The sequence below is a fragment of the Canis lupus genome, chromosome 3 (assembly GCF_048164855.1).
Source record: "Canis lupus baileyi chromosome 3, mCanLup2.hap1, whole genome shotgun sequence".
Classification (NCBI taxonomy): domain Eukaryota; kingdom Metazoa; phylum Chordata; class Mammalia; order Carnivora; family Canidae; genus Canis; species Canis lupus.
The window spans coordinates 57,370,699-57,392,723 of record NC_132840.1 but is presented as its reverse complement, the minus strand read 5'-3'; the positions used below and the strand labels follow the sequence as shown (position 1 = coordinate 57,392,723).

The following is a 22,025-nucleotide window of genomic DNA, read 5'->3' as shown; positions in this document are numbered from 1 at the left end:
TGGACAGTTCCCATGACCTGTCACCTCTATCTTGGCTGCGGGTTAGGGAGTCAAGGGCACTCCAAAGTCTAGGCATTTGGGCTTCTTGAGTCCTGCCCAGGGGGTAAAGCAGCACCTGCCAGAGGCCCACCTGGTCAGGTGGCACAGCCCTAGGTCTTGGTAGATAATGGAAAAGAGCTGGACCAGAGAATGGGTCCAGGCCTGCGGGCAAGGCAGGACCAGTTGAGTCATCCCTGTGTGGGTGGGGCTCCCCCTCTCTGAGTCACAGTATATGCCTGCTAGGGCTGTCCCCATGGCTACAGGTTCTCTCCCAGAAATCCCCTGCCCCTTTGTGGCAAAAAGCGGGAGGGGGGGTGCACATTCCCCAAAAGGATAAGGAGTTCACCTGCCTGAAAATGATCTCACCCTTCCTTAGTTCACAAAAACAGTTTTATTTACTGAGTAAGTGAAGACCTCAGGCCCTTTACACCCCCAGCCCCCTCAAAAGGATGGGGCTGGAAAAAGGAGCAACCTGGGGCAGAAGATCCCCTGTCCCTCAACACAAGACGAGAGAGGCTCAGGGGCTGTGCAAATAGGTCACAGGAGGTGTGGGGAGGGGATGAGGGGGGACATTAGACCAGGATGGCAGCTGAAGAAGATGGAGGGGAGGAAGGGGGATCTGTTGAAGACCCTGGGAAAACAAGAGGGGTAGGAGCTAGGGAGCCAAAGGTACTCGGAAGTGGGGGGCTAGAGCCCAGAAGTGGGGTCCGTTCTGAAGCAGGCTGGTCCCTCAGCTCCCCTTCCTCATCACCCTCTGGCCCCTGTGTCTCTTCCTCCTCTTCCTCATCCCCCGGGCCCCGATGGACAGGCTGCTTGCAGATGGGACAGGTCTTCCGGGTCTGGGTGAGCCAGGGGTCCACACAGCGGCTGTGGTAGGCTGCAAGAGGCACACGGTGAAGCACCTGGCACCTGTGGAGGGGTGGGGGTGGTGGTGGTGGTAGCAGGAAGTGAGGGCCTCACCGTGAGAACAGGGCAGTACTCGCAGCTTGTCCCCATCCTCATACTCATCCAGGCAGATGGCACACACATCATACTGGTCTCCTGGGGCAGGAAAAAAAGCCCTTCACTGAGCCGTCCCGGACCCCAAATCACTCTGGGAGAGCTGAACCCTACCAGGTACCCCCTCCCCTGCCCCTACAGAGCCCACGGAAGAGCTAAGAATGGGCAGGGTGAGGCCAGAATAGGACATGAAGAATCTGGGGTTAGAGGGGACCAGCAAAGGTAAGAAGGGAAGTGGGTTTCTTGTGGGGAGAAAGGGAGTGGGAGGAGCGGAAGTGGGGGGCAGGGTTTCTACTGTGGCCTTATATGGGCACTGAGGCTCCAGGGCCTGGACACCCCTCCCCTCCTCACCTGCTGCTTCCTTCTCACACCACCTCCTCCCCACCTTCCATGTGTCTGCTCTCTTCACCCCCTCCCTCAGGGGCAAGGTCAGTTCTCCAGTTCCCCACCCCCTCACTATTCTGTTACTCATCCGTGCTTTCCTCACCCTGTTCTGTTCCTGTCCTGTCCTCAAGTGTGTGAGTGAAGAGGAGGGAAGCTGGCACCCCAGGCTGACACCTTCTGCCATCCTCACCCCTGGTCCCCTGAGCTCAAAACTCCCTCAGAACCAGGCAAGCTGTGGGAAGGGCCCTGCCTCTCCCCACGCCTCTCACCCTTCTGATAGTCATGTGTAGGAATCTGTTTCAGTTGCTCTTTGGACAGTCGATTCCGCTGGAGCCGCTTCCGGTGCTGGATACAACGAACTACCTGGGTAAAGGAAGTGTGGACAGATCTGATTTAGGGAACAAAACTGGGCAAACCCAGTATGGAGCCCTGCCCCCCTCCACCTCCCATGCATGGATTCAGTCTGGCTTTAAAAGGCCTCAGCTCTTCCCATCACTCTCTGAGCTACTCACCATCACCGCTCCCATGGCCAGAACGAGCAGTCCCACAATCCCTGTGAAGGGGATGAGGTAATACCCCAGTGGGAAGCTATTGTCTGGAACCAGAAGCACCCGAGCCCTGGGAAAAGAAGGCCAGGATCAGAGGAGCAGGAAAGGCAAAGGGACAGGGTGACCGGTGCTGGATGAGGCCCACGGGCAGGGGGTGGGGTGGGAGGAAAGTCTAGAGGCAGAGGATGAAGGCCTGGGGCTGGGTGGCCAGGGCTCCAGGCTGGCTGGGAAGGACTGAAGAAGGAAGAGTGGGAAGGAGGGTCCCGTCCTACCCCTTCTCGTAGACAAACAGGGCACGCAGGTACTCAGAGCTCCTCTCCCCGATAAACACAGACGGGATCCAGATCTGCTGCTGGATTTCCTCTGCGGGGATCAGGGCATGACGCTGTGGACCTGACCCCCCTACTCAACTCCTTCGCTAAGCCTGGCACTAGCTCTTTGGCTCCATCTCACCCAAAGGACTGACTTGTTTTCCCCAAGCTCTCAGCCACACCTCCATCCCCGGCCCCATCCCAGCCTGAGCTCTACGGGAATCCCAGCTGTCCGGAGGCCCGCCCCCCCCACACCTTACCACTATTCCACACCATGTTCAGAAGCTCGTTGGAGTTCACGTTGTGGACCACAGCTGCGCCATACCCGGCCTTCTGAGCATTCAGGACCTAGGGAGACGAGGCCGGGGATGAGGGGCCATTGTGGCCCTGGCCTTCCTGCATCCCGGTGCCTCAGGTCACCCTCAGCTTCCCAGCTCCCCCTCCACAGTCAGCAACCTTGAGGTCAAAGTTGCAGTCGAATCTTCGAAGCAGTGCAATAAACACTGACCCATTGACCGGGGCTGGGGGTGGAGGGGCAATAGGGCTGCAGGCATTGGCTGGGTGAGCCTCCACAAGGAAGCCCTAGGGAAGAGAAACAAACAGCAGTTGGATTCCATGTCAGCAGGTTCCACTCCCCACAGGGGCCCACCTAACATACTGGCTCCCCCCCACTGCACATACTCTGCCCCTCACTCCTTCACCCTGGAGCATCCCGCCCCACTCAGAAGTCCACCTCCTGAAGATGCAAGTGCCTCAAACGATAGCCCTTGGCCAAACCCCCCATCACCCCTCTCCCTGTCCCACACTCCAAGCTAATTCAGATTCTTCGGCCTTCAGTTTCCCATGTTGTAAGCCAATCCTCCGCTCAGCCGGGTTGCTCCCTGGCAGGCTCTGTTCCCCGGGCCCTTCCCCAGCACACACTCCTACAGGACACACTCCCCTCTGTTAGGAATACAGCAAGAACCCCAAAACAGAGTCACTTGCGCTAAGCCCCACAGCACCAAACTGAGACTTAAAAACCTAACTGAAGTACAGATTCGGCCTCCCCCAAGAACAGAATTGTAAACCAGCCCATCTGGAATCACCCGCTCAGATCTCGCGAGGTCAGCTGCCCAACAGATCCTTGCCATCCCTCTCAGAAAGACCATCTCGCCACGGTCAGTTCTACCACTAGCATAAACTTACTTGTCCTGCCACCTCGTGCCTACAAAAGTCTGTCATTTCCGTACAGCTCTTCGAAGCTCCTTTCTATCTGTTAGACAGGATGCTGCCCGATTCATGAACTGTTGACTAAAGCCAATAAGACCTTGAAAATCCCCACACTGGCAGTGTTCCTTTGTTTCTTTCTTTCCTACCACGTTCAATTGCTCAATCATCCAACCACCCTTCTTGCTACCAACTACACTGACACCTATGGCCCAACTGAATTTTTGCTTTAACACAACAGACTTAATGCTGAAGTATTACAAAACCACTAAAATCACTTCTTACAATAACCTCGAGAAAACCTCCCTCAACCCTATTTACAGTAACACATACCAGGCTGCAGAGAGATCATACAACCATATAACCCTAGAGCTGGCTCCAGAGACCCTGCTGACCCCATGCCCACCTGTCATCGTAGTCAATTTCCAGCGCCCCTCCACCAGGCTCAAGGTTCCGGGGGCAGACTGTCTTCTCCCTCCAGATTCCGAATTCCATCCTACCTGCGCTCCTGCACCTGTACTTCCTACACTGCGAGGGCAAAGGGCTGCCCTAATCCCCTTCCCCGCCCACAAGAGAGGATGTAGGGAAAAGGGTCAAAGGGAAAGCAATCACCTGAAGTCCCTCCTGGCTCAGGGCAGCCCCAAAGAGAGCTGGCAGGTCTGCAAAGTCCATGCTGGCATTGTGGTCGGAGGTCTGCGGACAGGAGAGCCCGTGTTCCCCCAGGAGCCTGCAGCCCCGCCCTCCGGCGCCCCCTCCCCGCGCGGGGGACGACACCCCTGCAGCCCCGCCCCCGGCGTCCCCTCGCGCACAGGTCCCCAGGCTCACCGCTCTGATGAGCGCCCGCGCGGGGGACGCTCCCCACAGCACGGCGGCCACGACCACAGGAAGCGGGAAGGCCGCGGGGCGCATGGCAGCGACGGGGGGATCCCGAGGACGCCGCGTCCCGGCAGCAGCGGCACAAGCGGGGTTCCGCGCCCTCTCCGTCCCCCTTCAGAATCCCAGGGGTCCGACCACCCCCAGGCCCCGCTTCCCAGCTACATGGGGGCGCGGGGGTCGAACCCTGGGTCCGGGAGCGGGGTCCCCAGCCCGGCCCGTGGAGCAGGGAGGGAGACACCAAACAGATCCTCCGCGGGCGCAGGGACAAACCCGGGAAGGGGGCCCGGAAGCCGGCACAGGTGACAGGAGAACTTCTGGCAGGGTGGGGACGCCCCGAGAGGCGGGACTTCCGGGCAGGTGAACTGTCTTCCTCGCGGCTGGAAAAGGGCTTCCGGGAAAGAAAGTCAGGCCGCCTCCGGCATTGGGCGCTCAAGAGGAAGGACTTCCGGTCCTGAAAGGCCTGTCAAAGGAAAGGTTGGGAGTGGAGGGAGGGTGGGTGGAGGGCGTGCCTCTGCAGATGCAGCGAGCGCCCAAGCCCCAGCAGACGACCTAGTCGTTCCCCCTCTGACGCCCGGGATCTCGGAGCGGTCCGATTTACGAACCTCTCCACCATCCCGGGCCCGCCGCCGCCGCCGCGGCCGCGGTACCTTCCAGTCTCGCGAGAGTCCTCGCCACACTTTCCCTCCCACCCTCCGAATGCTCGCTGCGTGCTATCGCGAGAGACACCCTCTTTCCCCACCCCATACCCAGGCCAACCTCCACACCTCGCTCTGGCTTCCCAGGCGCACTCTGTCTCGCGAGATCTCCATACCCTCTTATTTTCCCGCGAGTCCAATCTCGTGAAAACTGCGTCTAAGCTATGGCTTCCTGAGCCGGCCACACCCCTTCCCGCTCCCCTCCTGGAGGCCCCGCCTTCGGCTCCGCCTTTCTCCCGGCCGCCTTTGCGCCGCGCGCCTGCGCCTGCGCCGGCTTCCAGCTGGAGCTGGACCCGAGAGCCGGAGGGGCGTGCGCGCGCCCTCGGCCCTGTTGCGCGCGCGGTGTCACCTTGGGCGCGAGTGGGACCGCGCGCGCACAGGACCCGGCGCCGAGGGCCACTGAGCGGCGATGGCGGCGACGGCGAGTCCTGGGGCCGGCGGGGTGGACGGGAAGCCCCGCACCTCCCCTAAGTCCGTCAAGTTCCTATTTGGGGGCCTGGCAGGGTAAGCTCGGGCCCCGGGGCCGGGAAGGGAGGAGGAAGGGCCGGTTGCAAGGAGTCGGGCCCGCTTGGGATTCGGGTGTGCGGCACGGGGTCAGCGCGGTCCCCAGCGCGTTGCCGAGGTTCTTGATGGCTGCCAGGACTTCTCACCCAATGCACGGCCCCCGCTGGGCTGCGTGCACCCTCCTTGCTCGCAGCCTCCTTGCTTGGCCCCCCGGCCTTCTCTGGAGTTTCGCACCCACTGCTTGGCTCTCCCGGATCGTGTGCGGTTCCAGGTCATTGCATGGTACCTGTCGGACTGGGCGAAGCCGCAGGTCATGAGTGCCCCCTCTCCTCTCTCTGGGTGGGACTGCAGGCAGTTTCAGGTCACCACTTGACCCCCTTGGAACTCCGTGGAACACTTTCACTGTATGGCCCTCGCTGGACTGCTGGACTTTTCAGACCTGTGGCTGTTGGTCCACGCAGAGACTTACACACATAGCCACTAGCCTCCTGAACACTTAATTAATCACGTGGCAGGCCCTGTACCTTGTGACATCTCGTTGCTAGGTTCCAGTGGGCATAGGACGGTAGTCAAGGGACACCTGGCTTTTGACCCTGCTTCTGTCTTCTTCCAGGATGGGAGCTACGGTGTTTGTGCAACCGCTGGATCTGGTGAAGAACCGGATGCAGCTGAGCGGAGAGGGAGCCAAGACACGAGAGTACAAAACTAGCTTCCATGCCCTCACCAGCATCCTGAGGGCAGAAGGGCTGAGGGGCATTTACACTGGGTACTGGGGCCACAAGATGGGGGCGTAGGGTATGGGTTGGCAACTCCAGACCTGGGCCTGATGCACTGACCCCTTCGCTCCCCAGGCTGTCAGCTGGCCTGCTGCGCCAGGCCACCTACACCACCACCCGCCTTGGCATCTATACGGTGCTGTTTGAGCGCCTGACGGGGGCTGATGGTACACCCCCTGGCTTTCTGCTGAAGGCCCTGATTGGCATGACGGCAGGTGCAACTGGTGCCTTTGTGGGAACGCCAGCTGAGGTGGCACTCATCCGCATGACTGCCGACGGCCGGTGAGTTCCAGGTCTGAGCCTGCCCTAGCTCTGTTCCCTGGAATCTAGACTCAGAACGGATTTCTTGGTCTGGAGCAGAGCACTAATGTGTCCTGGCCTCCCTTTCTTTGCTCCTGTGGGGCAGAGTGGTGTATCCTGAGCTTGGCCTCTCCCCACCTTCCCACTAGGCTTCCACCTGACCAGCGCCGTGGCTACAAAAATGTGTTTAATGCCCTGATCCGAATCGCCCGGGAGGAGGGAGTCCCCACATTATGGAGGGTGAGTGAAGGGGATGGAGACTGGGGATCAGGAGGGGGCAGGTTTCAGCCATTTCTGACACCACAACCTCACCCCCGTCCCCGCTCCCCACAGGGCTGCATCCCTACCATGGCTCGTGCTGTTGTGGTCAATGCAGCTCAGCTCGCCTCCTACTCTCAATCCAAGCAGTTCTTACTGGACTCAGGTGAGACCCAGAGCTGGGCCCTCAGCCCCCGGCCTTGCCCCGGGCCAGCTCCGCACTGACTGTCACCCCTGCCTCGCCTCCCCCAGGCTACTTCTCTGACAACATCCTGTGCCACTTCTGTGCCAGCATGATCAGTGGCTTGGTCACCACTGCTGCCTCCATGCCCGTGGACATTGTCAAGACCCGGTGAGTTGTGCAGGCTTGGTCCTGGAGCAGAATGGGAGGACCTGCTTTATGTTTCTCATACCTCTGTGTCCTCTTCTCTAGGATCCAGAATATGAGAATGATTGACGGGAAACCAGAATACAAGAATGGGCTGGTGAGGAGGCAGAGGCGGGGCCGGGGGCTGGGGCAGGAGGGTGGGGAGGGCCATGGGTATAGGGATACAGCCCTAGAAGCCAGATCCTGGTTCCAGCGCCCTGCCTGCCTGCCTGTTTAGGACGTGCTGGTGAAGGTTGTCCGCTATGAGGGCTTCTTCAGCCTGTGGAAGGGCTTTACACCGTACTATGCCCGCCTGGGCCCTCACACCGTCCTCACCTTCATCTTCCTGGAACAGATGAACAAGGCCTACAAGCGTCTCTTCCTCAGCGGCTGAGGCGGGCAAGGGGCCTGGAGCCGGTGTGCTGGGGCTTCTGCTTACCCGCTACTCTCACCCGGGGGCCTGGACTCTGCCACCCTGGGCCCCTCTATTTATTTTCCCTCCACAGTGTGGTTCTGTCCTCTGCCGTAAAGGACTTGGTCTGTCCTATCCCTGCTCCGCCTTGCTCTCCTGGTCCTGATCCTCATGACCTCTCTGCCCCTGGCTGTGCCTTGGGTGGGGGAAAGTTGGGAAACTCTGCAGGTTTCCAGGCCTCCTCTGGGGTGTTAGTTTCAGGGCATGTAGGATGGCAGAGACCCCCCCCCTTCTTGGTAAACCAAGGCAGGGCCAAGGGACAGGAGACAGTAGAAGCCGTCAGGATGGTCAAGGTCTGCAGTGGAAGGACGTGACCCTTCCTCCACCTCACCGAGGACATGATCAATAAATTGGATTGATGACACCACCCCCCAGATCTGGATAGTTGTGGGGGTGGGAGGGGAGGAGGCTGCACGGAGCGGCTGAGGTGTCCAGAGAACAGGTACCACAGTCTTAAGAGGTGTTTGCTGGGTGTGTGCGAAGGCTACGTAAGTGGTAGTGGCACAGCACCTGCACACAGGTAAGGAAAATCCACACTCGGCCCCGCGTGGAGCTTCCCGGCTACTTGCCCAAGAACGTCAGAGGCGTGGGTCATCTCACAAGGTGCCCAGGAAAGCCTGAAGAGGAGAGGAAGGCTGACCTCTGACCTGTGGGGGCTTAGGGGTGGTGGCCAGAGATTGGATTTGAGCCCCACCTCATGGAAAGTGAGTGCCCTATCCGTTTCTTTAGTAGAAGATGTGTGATTCCCGGGCCCTGCCTCAAGGAGCCTAAATAATCTGGGGCGTAAAAGGGCACAAGAAGGTCAGTTGGAAGGAGGGCCAGACAACGTGAGGCCCAGAGTTTTCTGAGCCAGGCCAGGGGACAGGCAGGCAGCAGGTGGAAACTCTCCCCTTGGCAGAGCCTCCTCAGGAGAAGACGAGCTGGGCAGCCAGGCGCCCCTGCTGGGCCCTCCCGCTTCTGCCTCTCTTACCCACTCTCGGTGCGTGCTAGCCTGGGCCAGGGTGGCCTCTCAGACACTGGGAGCCCTGGCCATGTCCCTAAGAGGTTCAAGTCCAGAGGGGAAGATGCCCCAGGGCAGGTGGCATGGGGAGTGGAGCAGGAGACCCAAGGGGAAACACACCAGGTGTGTGTGGAGGGGGTGGCAGGTGATCTGGAAGCTTGTAACAGCTGCAGCTCCGATAGTGGACCACCTGTTGCTAGAGGTCAGCTGGGGGCATAGAAGTCACGGAAGCCCTTGGTTGCCAAGCTCAGGACTTGTCCCGAGTCCAGGACGGTTCAGAGCAGGAGAGGTGCCCTCGAGTTGCCAGGTTCATGCCACCTGGAGAAGGGAGCCTCAAGCCAGGTGGGTTCAGCTTCCATCCCCGTTCTCTGGGCCCTAAATGTTGGTTCGGGCAGGAGACAGCCCCACTCGGAGTTGTGAGGAATGGGGGAACCTAGGGGATCAGGAGAGACGTGGCTTCCCATTAGCTGTGTTCCAGCATGTGAGCAGGACGCTCTACTGAGGCTGCTTGGTAACCCCTGCCAGGGCCACACCTGGCTGTATCGCTGCCTGGGCAGGGCAGGAGGCTGCAGGTGTCAGCAGGTGCCCACCTTGGCTCCCACCAGGGCTACAGGCAGGTATAATATCAGCAGTCACCGCTCCAGGGAGACGCAGTGGGTTCTGAGCTGGAATTAGTGCCTGTGAGGGGACTGGTGTGTGGGCGCCACTGGAGGAGAGGAGGTGCCCCAGGCCGATAGATTCTGTGGCTCCCACTCCTGACCACAGGGGCCCTGGTCACTTTTCATCTCCAAAGGAAACTAAGCTTGCTTTTTTAAGTTACTTTTTTTTTTTTTAATTATTATACAAGTAACATACGATGGTGGAAAATGCTAAACAGGAAGAGGAAGAAAACCCCTAGGCTTGGGCTCCCCAGGGATGACGAGGGCTCTCGTCTTGGTGCATCTCTTCCCCAGTTCCCTTAGGTACCTGCACGTGAGAATCACGCTCTGTTCCATTTGCTTTTCCCTCAAGCACCCCCCCCAAGGTGATGGTGATGTCCGAGTGGTCTGTGAACCCCTCCTGCAGCATAAGGAGCTCTGTTGGGTGGCCCGTCCGGCTCCCCTGCCCATGCTGCTTCACTGAGGTTGCACATGCAATGCGGAGAGGAGGCTTCTGACCCAGAAAAGGTGCTTAAGGCCTCCCCCCAATCCTGTGCTCCCTGCCCACCCACCCCCAGCAAGATCCTGATAGGAGGGCCCATCACAGCCTCTCAAGGTCCCCAAACTGCCCACCGTCGCCTCAGAGGCTGTGGCTGGAGTACCTAACGCCCACCGTACCTAGCAGGTCCTGCCCACGACCCAGGCTCAGGGCAGAGGGCCGCCGTCCTGCCATCAGAGGCCCCACGTAGCTGTTAGCTCGGACCCACAGGAAGAGGCTGGAGCGGAAAGTGGGGAATGACCCTTGAAGAAAGAGCAGCCAGGCCCAGGGCACAGTCACCTGCTTTCCCCACTGCAGCTCCAGATGGGTGGTGTACGTGGCCATGGCCAGAGCTTGGGGCTTCACGTGCTGGGCCCAGGTCAGCAGCAGGATGAGGACCACAGAGGCAAACAGAAGCCAGAGGAGACCCAAAATATAGAAGCCCAGGGGGAGGAGGCAGCAGAGGTCAGGGTTGAACAAACGATGGTTTCTGGAGCTATCTGAAGTTCCTCGAGCCACCTCATGGGCCTCTGGGAGGTGGACAAGGGAGGGGACTATTGGGTATTCTGAAGTAGTACAAGGTGAAGTTAATTCTGGGATGCCTAAGAAGGTGTTTGATTCGGAGAGAATTAGGGTTGTGGTGGGGCTGGTTGGAGTTGTGGTGGGCTCCAAGGTGGTGGGAGGCATGGTGGGCTCCGGGGTGGTTGGGGGCGTTGGGAGCTCCGGGATGGTTGGGGTTGTGGTGGGCTGCGGGGTGGTGGGGGTTGTGGCGGGCTGCGGGGTGGTGGGGGTTGTGGCGGGCTGCAGGGTGGTGGGGGTTGTGGCGGGCTGCGGGGTGGTGGGGGTTGTGGAGGGTGTGGTGGGCTCTGGGGTGATTGGGGTTGTGGTGGGCTCCAGGGTGGTGGGGGGTGTGGTGGGCTCTGGGGTGGTTGGGGTTGTGGTGGGCTCCAGGGTGGTGGGGGGTGTGGTGGGCTCTGGGGTGGTGGTGGGCATAATGGGCCCCAGGGTACTCGGGAACATGGTCTGTTTCTCAGTGAGCTCCAGGGTGGAAGACAAGTAGGCCATTTGGTGGTCTGGATAAGCAAATGTTGGGTAGAGCAGGCCCCAGTGGGTTGTGTGGGCTTTGGTGTGGGTAGAGAAGCTGACCACAGCCCGTGTGGCAGGCGCCTCAACCCCCGGGAGTTTCTCATCCTCATCGTCATAGTTGTCGTAGTCCATGTCACCCCCGTCCATGGGGCTGGGGCAGTCCTTCCCCTGGTAGGTGTGCACGGGCACATTTTTCCAGTTGACACATCGCACGCTGTCCACGTTAGGCGTCGTGGCTTTGGCTTCCACACCCTCCTTCCACAAGTAGACATTATTGCTGTTGTCCCGCAGCCAGCGAGCCAAGTAGAGGATCTCGCAGTCACAAGACCAGGGGTTGCCATGGAGGAAAGTGAACGGCAGGAGGAGGTCCCCAAAGAAGCCTTTAGGTACGGTGCGCAGCCAGTTCCCTTGGAGGTAGAGGGTGTCCAGTTCCCCGAGCCCCTCCAGGAACCCCGGGGGCAGCTCAGTCAACCTATTGTCGGCCAGATTGAGCTTCCTCAGCTGGGCCGTGGGCGCTAGGAGCCTCGGGGGTAGCGTCTTCAGCTTGTTGCCGCGCAGGTAGAGCTCATGGAGGTGGCTCAGGCCATCGAGTGTGCCAGGGGACAGTGCCACCAGCTCATTGAAGGACGCGTCCAGGGTAGTGAGTGCTGGCAGGGCCCGTCCCAGCGACGGCAGGCTTTTCAGCCTGTTGTGGGACACGTCCAGGGTCTCCAGCCGCGGCAGCATCCCATCCACCTGCAGCTGGGTCAGCTGGCTTTGACGCAGGTGCAGCTGGGCCAGCCGGGTCAGAGGTCCCAGCAGGGCCGTGGAGAAGGCACCCAGGGGGTTCTCGGCCAGATGAAGGATGGCCGTGTCCCCTGGCAGGCCCGGGGGCAGTGCCTTCAGCCCCTTGTTGTCACAGTTCACCTCCACCTGGCTGGTCACCTTGGAGACCTCGCAGATGAACTCAGGGCGGCAGAGGCGGGCCAGCAGAAGCAACCACAGGAGCAGATGCATGAGGACCTGGGGAGGGGAGCTTGAGTGGGCACCTTGTGGGTCCTGGCTGCTAGCCCTTGCCCACACTGACCCCCCCCCCCAGCCTTAGTGGCCAGCACCACTGCCTGTGTGCCGGCACACCCCCCCACCCGCCCCACCTCTGCTTACCGGCAAACAGAAAGACCTCTGAGGGTGCAGAGCTTCCCGCAGGCTGTGACTGTCCTCTCCTCCAGCTCCAGGGAGGGCCTGGTCGGGGGCAGGAAGGGAACGGGGATGGGGAGGAAATGCCAGCCTGATAGGGACTCCTGTGACCCGGGAGCAGCGTCCCTGCCGGACACAGGCCCTTATCGCCTCCATCCACTGCTGCCCCCAGCCCTCCCTGTGGCTCTTGTCCTGCTGTCCGGCTGCACAGGGCAGATCGGGAGTGGACTCCTCCGACCACCACCGGCCCCAGCTTCTCAGCTTCTCTGGCTGCCACTTGCTTCCCCTCTCTGCCCTTTGCCCTCTCTGCCGTGGTTCCCTCCAACCCACTGGCTGCATTCCGGCCAAGATCACTGGTTCTCCCCTCCCCCGCTGCCCAGCATCCACTGGATTCGTCTCCATTATAACTTCGCTTGTTTTGTGCAGCACGCGTACCTGTGGCCTCTCCCACCTTGGGCCCTGTGCCCCTTATTTTCTTCTTACTTCTCTGGCTGGTTATTTCTCAGTGTTTGTTGATTCCTCTTCCTCTGCCTTTCGTGAAAAGCAAGCCTGCCCCCAGAGTTTGGTCTCTGGCCCTCTCCTTTCTTTTGTGCTACACAAAACCCAACGTGATCCTCATTTGTTTCCATCTTTCAACCACCATCCACGCACCCCAGAGACTCAAATCTACCTCTAGGCCAGACCCCTCTCCAGACACCCGAACATCTGGGTCCCCTGCCCTTTGGATTCCTTGCGTGTTCCACAGGCATTAAGACAATATGTCTAAAGCTAAGCTCGTCATCTCTCCAAATAGCTAACCTTCCTGTGTCATCCAGCCAGCCAGCCACTCAGTGCAAACAATCCCTATCCATGACTGCCATCCTTAACATCCTTAACATCCTTCATCCCCCATCCAACCTGTTGCCAAGTCCTGCTGATTTTACCTCCTAATCTCTCCGGAATCCACTTCTTTCCATCCCTGCTGCCACCATTCCCAGTCCAGGACACCAGTTCTCTAGGGCCTCCCCACCATAGCCTCCTGGCCGGTCTCCTAACTCTGCAACCTCCCATCTCCCCATTTCATGTGGGAGTGGTCTTCTAGAACCACAGATCTGTTCATATCCTTCCACTGCTTAGAACTCATCAGTGGCTCCTGACAGCTCTGAGATCCCTTACGTGGCCTGCAGGGTCCTGCATGGTCTGTTCCTTGCCTACCTGTCCAGCCCTATCTCTTACCACACCACCTTTCATTTTAGATCATACTCTTTCTGCCTGGTCTGTCTTCTCACCCTCTTATCCCCTTATACGCAGTCCTTACTTATCTGGAAAGTCCCAGCCCACAAATTTCTTCCTTGTCGGAGAGGCTTTTAAGACTTCCCAAGACTTGGGGCGCCTGGCTGGCTCAGTTGGTGGAGTGTGGAATGCTTGACTCTTGATCTTGGGGCATGAATTCAAGCCCCACGTTGGGTGTAGAGATTACTTTGAAACCAAACTTCCCAAGACTGACAAGTTGGGTGCCTATTTCAGACAGCCTGTCACCATGACTGTTGGTCCACTGGCCCTTCGAATGACTAATGTCCTAGCAGGGGTGTCACACAGCCACACCAGTCTGCCCCCGTCTGCTCGCCTCACCACCATTAACACTTTGGCCAGAGGCAGTTAATCCATAGATTTGCCATTTATATTTATGTAATATGTGATATGCCCACTGCAAAAAGTACTTGGAAGCATGGGGGGTCGGGGGACTGAGGAATCAAGCTGCAAGAAGTGTGGGGAGAAGTTGCAGAGAGTGATGTGGAGTGGAGCCCCTGGAGCTGTTGACGATTGCTGTATTCATATCACAGGTTTTAGTCGTGAGCAACAGAAAATGTTCCGGCTAATTGAGGATGAAAAGGGATTTGCTGGATGTACATTGGCCACTCCACACACTTCCCAGTAAGGGCTGGAGAACCAGACCTGGAGCTACCCAGAGCAGACCCAGACTGCAGAACCAGTGTGGTGAGCCAAGCTCTGCTCCTGCTCCAACACCAGGTCCCACTGGTCTTGCACAGCCCCAGCTGCTGAGCTGGAGACCAGTGTCAACCACAACCGCCCCGCACACAGACACAATCCTGCACCGCCTCTGCTCCCTTGGGCTACCAGCTCCCAATTCCAATTCTGGGTGTGTCGGTTTGATCATCGGCCTGTGACCTAGCTGTCAGGGAGTGTGGGAAAACAGGTCCGGCGGTTTCAGCTTCTGTAATAGGAGGCTTCTTCAAACATTCCTAAACTGAAGGCCTTTGCAGACATGGAAAAGAGATCCACATGCTTTGGAACCCACTGAAACGATCCTACATTTTACTCTCTCCCTATGTTCATGCGCTGAACTTTTGTTCTAATTTCACATCTTTGAATGCTTGGGGTTAACCCTACTTGACTGTTATGAATTCTTTTAATATGATTCTAGATTGGTTTGCTCACATTGTATGTAGAACTTTTTATCTCTAAGAAAGTAGAAGTGGCCCATAGATTTCTTCTGAGGGACATGGTCTTTTTCTGTGTGTTTTATTTTGTTATCAAAGTTGTACAGGCCTCATAAGTCAAGTTGGAAAATTTTATATTCTCTAGAAAAGTTTGAGATCACAGGAATTTTCCATTCCATGCAGGGTTGGTGGAAATCACCTATAAAACCGTCTGGACTAGATGCCATTTGGACGTTAGCTTCTGGAATATCTTTCCTGTTTCTACTATAATTTCAGGTCTGTTGAGAGGTTCCTTGAGTCAATTTTGGTAATTGACAGCTCCTCATAAAATATCTATCTCATGTGGCTATTCAAATTTATTATTGCAGGTTTGAACACTTTAACACTTCTATTATTTATTAAAATCTCCATACCTGGAAGTATAACACTAATGTTTGTTTGTATCTCACTCTTTGTCTTTTCTCTCTCTCTTTTTCTCCCTAGTCTCTCCTGTTTTCATTGGACTTGCCAAAGATTGTCTATTTTATTGGATTTGTCAAAGAACCAGATTTTTTAGTTTTACTAGTCAATTGCTGGTTTTTTTTCTCTTTGATGATGAATGTCTGCTTCCACTTTTAATAACTTCATGCTTTGAGTTTATTTTCATGTTCTCTTCCTATCTTTAAAAAAATTTTTTTAAGACTTAATCATTTGAGAGAGAGAGAGAGAGATAATGAGCAGGAGGGGGAGGAGGGGGAGAGGCAGAGGGAGAAGCAGACTCCCTGCTGAGCCGGGAGCCCAATGCGGGACTCGATCCCAGGACCCCGGGGTCATGCCCTGAGCCCAAAGGCAGACGCTTTATCTACTGAGCCACCCAGGTACCCCTCTTCCTACCTTCTTGACTTGAAATCTTAGTTTACTTCAATCTTTCTTGCTTTTCAGGTAAATCCACTTTTAATTCACACTTTTCATCTGAGTACTGCCTTGTGCTATTTCATATGTATTATCATGTAATATCTAAGGATAATATGTGAACTAAAAAAAATCCAACATCCATTCCTCTCGGATAAGAGGACCCCGGTTCCCTTTTGGGAGATTACATCTCCTCAGACAAGTACAGATTTGATAGGAGTCAAGAAGTAGGCACACTGCCCTCTCACTTCGGAGACCCAAATGTCTCTGGAAGTTCCTTCCATCGGATCCTTCCTGTCATGGCCTGAGTTTAGCCCAGGGGTGTAACCTAATCACGGGCAACTATTCTTGTCCTAGGATTTCAAATGGTGAATGTGTTGACAAGAAAGGAGAAAATAGACCTGGACAGCATTCACTTTGAGAAAGTGCTCAGGAAAAGCCATAGAGTGGTTCCTCCTACAAAGGCCACCAGAGCCACCTGATTCCCAAGCAGTCCTGGGTTGTCCATGTTCATTTGTACCCAGTGAGTCCAATATCTTTCCAGCAAGTCTCTGTTTTTTTTTGTTTTTGTTTTTTTTTAATTTTTATTTATTTATGATAGTCACAGAGAGAGAGAGAGAGAGAGGGAGAGGCAGAGACACAGGCAGAGGGAGAAGCAGGCTCCATGCACTGGTAGCCCGATGTGGGATTCGATCCCGGGTCTCCAGGATCGTGCCCTAGGCCGAAGGCAGGCGCCAAACCGCTGCGCCACCTAGGGATCCCCCAGCAAGTCTCTGTTGCATTAAATTAGGCAGAATTGATCTCATCCAAAGAGCCCAATTCAGTGCGTTAGCTGTGGTTCCTTTTCAAAGAGTTCGTACAGGAGACATTAGTTGGTGGTCTACTCAAAATCCACTCAATTTTTTAAAAAGATTTTATATATTTATTCATGAGAGACACACAGAGAGAGGCAGAAACATAGGCAGAGGCACCCTCATTTCTCTCTTTTTTTTAAGTGGAGTTGATGGCAAAGGTATTTTTAAAATTTCGGGTGGGGGAATCCCTGGGTGGCGCAGCGGTTTAGCGCCTGCCTTTGGCCCAGGGCGCGATCCTGGAGACCCGGGATCGAATCCCACGTCGGTTCCCGGTGCATGGAGCCTGCTTCTCCCTCTGCCTATGTCTCTGCCTCTCTCTCTCTCTCTGTGTGTGACTATCATAAATAAATAAAAATTTAAAAAAATACTAAAAAAAATAAATAAAATAAAATTTCGGGTGGATTTTTAAACATTAAGCTTTTTTTGAGATCATTACAGACCCACATGCAGTTGTAAGAAATAAGAGACCCTGGTACCCTTTATCCAGTTCCCCCCATTAGTAACATCTTGCAAACCTACCACGCAATATCACAACCTGGATATGGACTCTGTGCTCCCGGTAAGGATCCCTTATGTGGCTCCTTTAGACCCACGCTCCTTTCCTACCCCCGACAACCACCGCTCTGTTCATTTCTGCTGTCTTGTCATGCCGAGAAGGTCTCCTATGCATGATCACACAGTATAGGACCTTTCTGAGTTGGCTTTGTTCGCTTTGCACACTTCTGTGCAGTTTCGTAGTTTGTAGGGTGCACAGGTAGCTCATTTATTTTTATTGCTGGGCGGTGTTCCACCGTGTGGATGTAGCACGGTTTAACCATTCACCAAGTGAAGGCCATCCAGGCTGATTCCAGTTGTTGGCCGTTATAAATAAATCTGTCATAAACGTTAGCGTACAGACTTTTCTGTGAACACCAGTCTCCATTTTCCCAGGGAAATGCCTAGGACTGCGATATCTGGGTCATATTTCTGGGTTGTTGTGTGTTTATATGAGGGAGTTTATCTTTGGGTTATTTTTTTTTAAAGATTTATTTATTTGAAAGAGTGTGAGCATGCATGAGCGTGGGGAAGGGTAGAAAGAGACTCTCCAGCAGACTCCCCACTGTGCGGAGCCCACTGCAGGGCTCAATCCCAGGACCCTGAGATCCTGACCTCAGCTGAAATCAAGAGTCTGATGCTTAACTCACTGAGCTACCCTGACGCCATCAACCACCCCCCCCCCCCAAGCCTGTTTTCTGTCTGTTGTTCGGAATGGGTGATTTCTGTACTTGTATCTTCCAGCTCACTGGTTCTTTTCTCTGTTGTCTCCATTGTGTTGCGCAGCTCACTCCCTGAGCTTTCATTTCAGCCGTCCTGTCTTTCAGCTTTACACTCTCCCTTCAGTGCTTCCTTAGATCCTCTGCGCCCTTGCTGACATTGAGTCTGCATGGGTTTCATGCATACCTGTAATTTCTTGTTAAAGCATTATTATCATGGCTGCCTTAAAATAATTACCCAGGCATCCTCAATGAACCTCTGTCCTTTGGACGAGCTGTTGGTTACCCTTGTCATTCATTCTGAGCTCTTTGCAGTTCTTGGTATGATGAATGATTCTTTTGTGTGTGTGTGGAAACATGGCCACTATTGTATTATTTTACAGGAGTCTGGTGGGGTTTTTTTTTAAAGATTTTATTTATTTATTCATGAGAGATGTAGAGAGAGAGGCAGAGACACAGGCAGAGGGAGAAGCAGGCTCCCTGCAGGGATCCCAATGCAGGACTCGATCCCAGGACCCCGGGATCACACCCTGAGCAGAAGGCAGATGCTCCACCATTGAGCCCCCCCAGGCATCCCTATGAGAGTCTGTTTTAGCTGGCATTTTTTGACACCACTCTGTTGAGGAAAGAAAGGTGTTGCCAGGTAGAGGTACAAGTTTGAGCACCCCCTTCAGCTTCTGTTGACATCTGCAAGGGACTTCTTACTGTGTGTGGGGGTCCCCGCAGCCTCCCAAGTGCTGAAATGAGCGACAGTCCTGACCCTCCTGGCCTCCCTGACGCCCTGCAGTGGGGAGGGGAAGCGGTGCCTCATGACTGCCTGGGTTGGAAGTCCAGGCTCCCCTGTGGTTACCAGCTGGCTAGGGTGAAAGTTCTTGCTCCCCTACTCAGCCTTCCCAGGGGGACCCCACCCTGGCAGGGATGTTGGGGTTCCTAATTGCAAGCCCGGGGAGGGTGGAAATCCAGGCTCACCCTTTGGCCTTTGCAAGTATGGGTGCAGCCACAGTGTGTCTGTGGGATTTGTCTGGAACAGAGGGGTGATTTCCCAGGTTCTGCCATGGTAGGCTACCCTCCCCTGGTCCTTTGGCTAGAGAGGGCAGGCTTTTGTTGGAGCTTTATTATTATTATTAAGATTTTATTTATTTCAGACAGAGAGAGAGAGATTGAGAGCATGAGCAGGGGGAGGGCCAGAGGGAGAAGGAGAAGCAGATGCCCCGCTGAGCAGGGAGCCTGATTTGGGACTTGATCCCAGGACCCCAGGATCATGACCTGAGCCGAAGGCAGATACCCAACTGACTGAACCACCCAGGCACTATTATTATTATTATTATTATTATTATTATTATTATTATTTTATTTTCTGTGCCTATTTCCAGGTTCGTGTTTATATGGAATATTCTAGGGTTTCATTGGACTTATGGGCTGAACAAGGGAAAAAGCACATCCACTCCATCTTCCCAGAAGCGGAAATCTCCCTGGTGGATTTTGCTATCTCTCTATTGCAAACTTCTCAGTGTCGCACAGTGGACGATAAACGTACCGCAGGAGGGTGGATTTTATGTATTAACTTGGTCCAGATGCACCATTTGTTAACATTTTGTCTCATTTGCTTTATCACCCTTTCTCAAGTGTGTTTTCCTGAACTGACACGAAACTGGAGACACCATGTCCCTTTGCCGCTAGCATTTCCATGTGTGTCTCCTAACAACAAAGACATTTTTCTTACCTCACTGCAGTGGGATCATTGATTTTGGGAAACTCAACACTGGTGCCCTACTGCCATCCAGTCTGGCGTTTGTATTCCCATTCAGCCAATTGTCTAAAAAAAGTCCCTTATGGCTACCCCCTCTGCCTGGGACCACAGCTCTTTGTTTTCCTATAGTTTCTTTTTTTTAAATTTATTTTTATTTATTTATGATAGACATAGAGAGAGAGAGAGAGAGGCAGAGACACAGGCAGAGGGAGAAGCAGGCTCCATGCAGGGAGCCTGACGTGGAACTCGATCCAGGGACTCGATCCCGGGACTCCAGGATTGCGCCCTGGGCCAAAGGCAGGCGTGAAACCGCTGAGCCACCCAGGGAGCCCCTGCTTTCCTATATTTTCTTAAACTGTCTTTATTTTTCGGACTTTGACATTTTTGAAAAACCACAGTCCAGTGATTACATAGAATGTCCCTCAATTATGTAGAATTTCCCTCCGTCTGCCTGATGTTTCCCGTGATTGGATATTGGGTGTGTTTCTCTGGCACAACTGTCACCGAAGTGATGTGGCTTTCTTGGGGCAATCGTATCAGGAAATACCTCGTGTCCATTTGACCTGTTTCTTTTTTTTTTTTTTTTAATTTATTTATTTATGATAGTCACACACACAGAGAGAGAGAGGCAGAGACACAGGCAGAGGGAGGAGCAGGCTCCATGCACCGGGAGCCCGATGTGGGATTCGATCCCGGGTCTCCAGGATCGCGCCCTGGGCCAAAGACAGGCGCTAAACCGCTGCACCACCCAGGGATCCCCGTTTGACCTGTTTCTGATGATGTTGACTTTGATACGCAGTTAAGGTGGAATCCACCGAGCTTTTCCACTATCGAGTTCCTGTTTTTCCTTTGGTCACTCAGGAGGGCTTTCGTGGGGACGTATTTGATGCTATGTCAATACCCTGTTCCTTATTAAACTTTGGCCTGTAAACTGCAGCACCCAATTGCCTGAATTGATTATTGCCAGGAAGGTTAAAAAAAAAAAACAAACCACTTTTTTTTAGGTGATTTAAATTTGTTCCTTTTCCTTGTAAGCAGAGGAACCAGACTAAAACATAACATTAGGATCGGAGACAGGGTTTCATGGGGCCGGTGCCGAGTGCCATCGGATGGAATGGAATGTCTGTGCCCAGTGTTTGCACAGCAAGGCCTCTCACGGAGCCGTCTCCTGGGGTCGCTTGGGCTCTACCCCTGGGCCTCCGTCAGCCCCACCGCAGCAGATTCGGTGGCTGCAGCTCCTCTGGGACCCCCAGGAGGGACACCGGTCTTCAAGCTCTAGACGGGGCAGGTCCCTGCACCCTAAGTTCCCCAGCCCTGCCGCCAGGGCTGCTGTGGTGCTGCACGTGGCCATGTCTCCACCCCGCAGCGAGCAGACCTTGGGACGCCGTTCGGCTGCGGGCCTCAGGGGACACCTGCTCAGTGGGGGGAGAGGAGCCAGCACACCAAACGGCAGCTGTCCCGTGGTTCCGGTCTGCGGCCACCCCACGCTCACGGCTCCTGCTTCCAGCCTCTCCGGGAGGCTGCCCACACCCCGTGGCCTGGGCATGTCGTTCACCGGGACAGCCCGGCCTGCGGGCCACTCGAGCCACGCAGAAATTCTCCCGTGTTATGGTTTGTGGTCATGGTATCTTGTTTAAGAAAATCCCACCCAGGGACACCTGAGTGGCTCAGCGGTGAAGGCACTCAAGTGTCTGCCTTCAGCCCAGGTCATGATCCCGGGGTCCTGGGATCGAGCCCTACATTGGGGTCCCCGCAGGGAGCCTGCTTCTCCCTCTGCCTGTGTCTCTGTCTCTTTCTGTGTCTGTCATGAATAGATAAATAAAAATCTTTTTAAAAATCTTTAATCCACCTGGAGTTTACTTTTGCATACCATGTGAAACAGGGATATAACTTTCCTTCTTTCCTTTTTGTTTTCTCCCACACACAGTGAGGCAACCACCTACCCTGTCCGCTGGTCTAACCTGTCCTTCCTGATGTCACTGCACTGTTAGCCCACACCACGCTTCCGTGTGCACACGGGCAGCTCCTCTGCTCTTAGCCGGTTCTCTTCTTCTATTTATCAGCAGCTATGCAGTGGCAGTTGTTTGTTTGTTTGTTTTTTTAAGATTTTTCTTTTCTTTTTTTTTTCTTTTTTTCAAGATTTTATTTATTTATTCATGAGAGACACAGAGAGAGAGAGAGACAGGCAGAGACACAGGCAGAGGGAGAAGCAGGCTCCATGCAGGGAGCCCAACCTGGGACTCGATCCAGGGTCCCCAGGATCAGGCCCTGGGCTGAAGGCAGCGCTAAACCACTGAGCCACCCGGGCGGCAGTTGGTTTTTGTGTATTTGTTTGTTGTTATTGCTTGCTATAACTTCTGTGGTATGTTTTAATATCTGGTAGGGTGACTCCCTCCCCTTTTCTTTTTCACACCTGATGTGGCTATTCATGGACCATTAAACTGTCATAAACATTTTATCTTTTTTTTAAAGATTTTATTTATTTATTCATGAGAGACAGAGAGACAGAGACATAGGCAGAGGGAGGAGAAGCCCGATGCGAGATTCTGTCCCAGGACCCCGGGATTATGACCTGAGCCAAAGGCAAACACTCAACCACTGAGCCACCCAGTTGCCTCGCATTTTCCTATTTCTAATTGTATAAGCATGGGATCTGTCTCCAT

At 54.9% G+C, this 22,025-nt stretch overlaps 3 protein-coding genes and 1 long non-coding RNA gene across 9 annotated transcripts; 2 read left to right on the top strand and 2 right to left on the bottom strand.

Annotated features, from left to right (window-relative positions):
- Positions 1–411: 411 nt before the first annotated feature.
- RNF167 (ring finger protein 167) lies at positions 412–5,266 on the bottom strand. Of its 6 annotated transcripts, none has more exons than XM_072821534.1 (10): positions 5,128–5,266; positions 4,313–4,823; positions 4,100–4,180; positions 2,790–2,863; positions 2,542–2,629; positions 2,243–2,333; positions 1,935–2,040; positions 1,692–1,785; positions 1,000–1,080; positions 412–916 (listed from the first exon to the last, which is right to left on the bottom strand). In XM_072821534.1, the coding sequence occupies exons 1-10, from the start codon at positions 5,170–5,172 to the stop codon at positions 612–614; spliced, it is 1,476 nt and encodes a 491-aa protein (XP_072677635.1). In that variant the 5' UTR covers positions 5,173–5,266; the 3' UTR covers positions 412–611. The 6 variants fall into 6 exon arrangements, with proteins under 6 accessions (XP_072677635.1, XP_072677636.1, XP_072677638.1 ...); XM_072821535.1 differs by having other exon boundaries at positions 4,634–4,823; XM_072821537.1 differs by having other exon boundaries at positions 2,738–2,863; positions 5,120–5,238.
- Positions 5,267–5,292: 26 nt separating this feature from the next.
- Positions 5,293–8,102, top strand: SLC25A11 (solute carrier family 25 member 11). The gene is made up of 8 exons (XM_072821546.1): positions 5,293–5,562; positions 6,176–6,328; positions 6,414–6,620; positions 6,788–6,878; positions 6,972–7,062; positions 7,149–7,248; positions 7,330–7,381; positions 7,502–8,102. Exons 1-8 carry the CDS (start codon positions 5,468–5,470, stop codon positions 7,655–7,657), a joined length of 945 nt encoding a protein of 314 aa, XP_072677647.1. The 5' UTR covers positions 5,293–5,467; the 3' UTR covers positions 7,658–8,102.
- Positions 8,103–9,538: 1,436 nt separating this feature from the next.
- GP1BA (glycoprotein Ib platelet subunit alpha) lies at positions 9,539–12,454 on the bottom strand. Its single transcript, XM_072821533.1, has 2 exons — positions 12,141–12,454; positions 9,539–11,999 (listed from the first exon to the last, which is right to left on the bottom strand). Exons 1-2 carry the CDS (start codon positions 12,327–12,329, stop codon positions 10,014–10,016), a joined length of 2,175 nt encoding a protein of 724 aa, XP_072677634.1. The 5' UTR covers positions 12,330–12,454; the 3' UTR covers positions 9,539–10,013.
- LOC140630776 (uncharacterized) lies at positions 10,877–20,298 on the top strand. The gene is made up of 2 exons (XR_012028475.1): positions 10,877–11,383; positions 13,997–20,298. It is a non-coding gene; the product is annotated as an uncharacterized lncRNA (long non-coding RNA).
- Positions 20,299–22,025: the final 1,727 nt, after the last annotated feature.

Coding starts and splice junctions, on each gene's coding strand:
- GP1BA (XM_072821533.1), bottom strand. CDS start 12,329: ATGGAGGCGATAAGGGCCTGTGTCCGGCAGGGACGCTGCTCCCGGGTC. Junction 12,000..12,140: donor AGAGGTCTTTCTGTTTGCCG/GTAAGCAGAGGT, acceptor TCCCCTCCCCAG/GTCCTCATGCATCTGCTCCT.
- RNF167 (XM_072821534.1), bottom strand. CDS start 5,172: ATGGAGATCTCGCGAGACAGAGTGCGCCTGGGAAGCCAGAGCGAG. Junction 2,334..2,541: donor GAACATGGTGTGGAATAGTG/GTAAGGTGTGGG, acceptor TGATCCCCGCAG/AGGAAATCCAGCAGCAGATC. Junction 1,081..1,691: donor TACACATGACTATCAGAAGG/GTGAGAGGCGTG, acceptor TTCCTGCCCCAG/GAGACCAGTATGATGTGTGT.
- SLC25A11 (XM_072821546.1), top strand. CDS start 5,468: ATGGCGGCGACGGCGAGTCCTGGGGCCGGCGGGGTGGACGGGAAGCCC. Junction 6,621..6,787: donor CGCATGACTGCCGACGGCCG/GTGAGTTCCAGG, acceptor CCTTCCCACTAG/GCTTCCACCTGACCAGCGCC. Junction 7,382..7,501: donor CAGAATACAAGAATGGGCTG/GTGAGGAGGCAG, acceptor CTGCCTGTTTAG/GACGTGCTGGTGAAGGTTGT.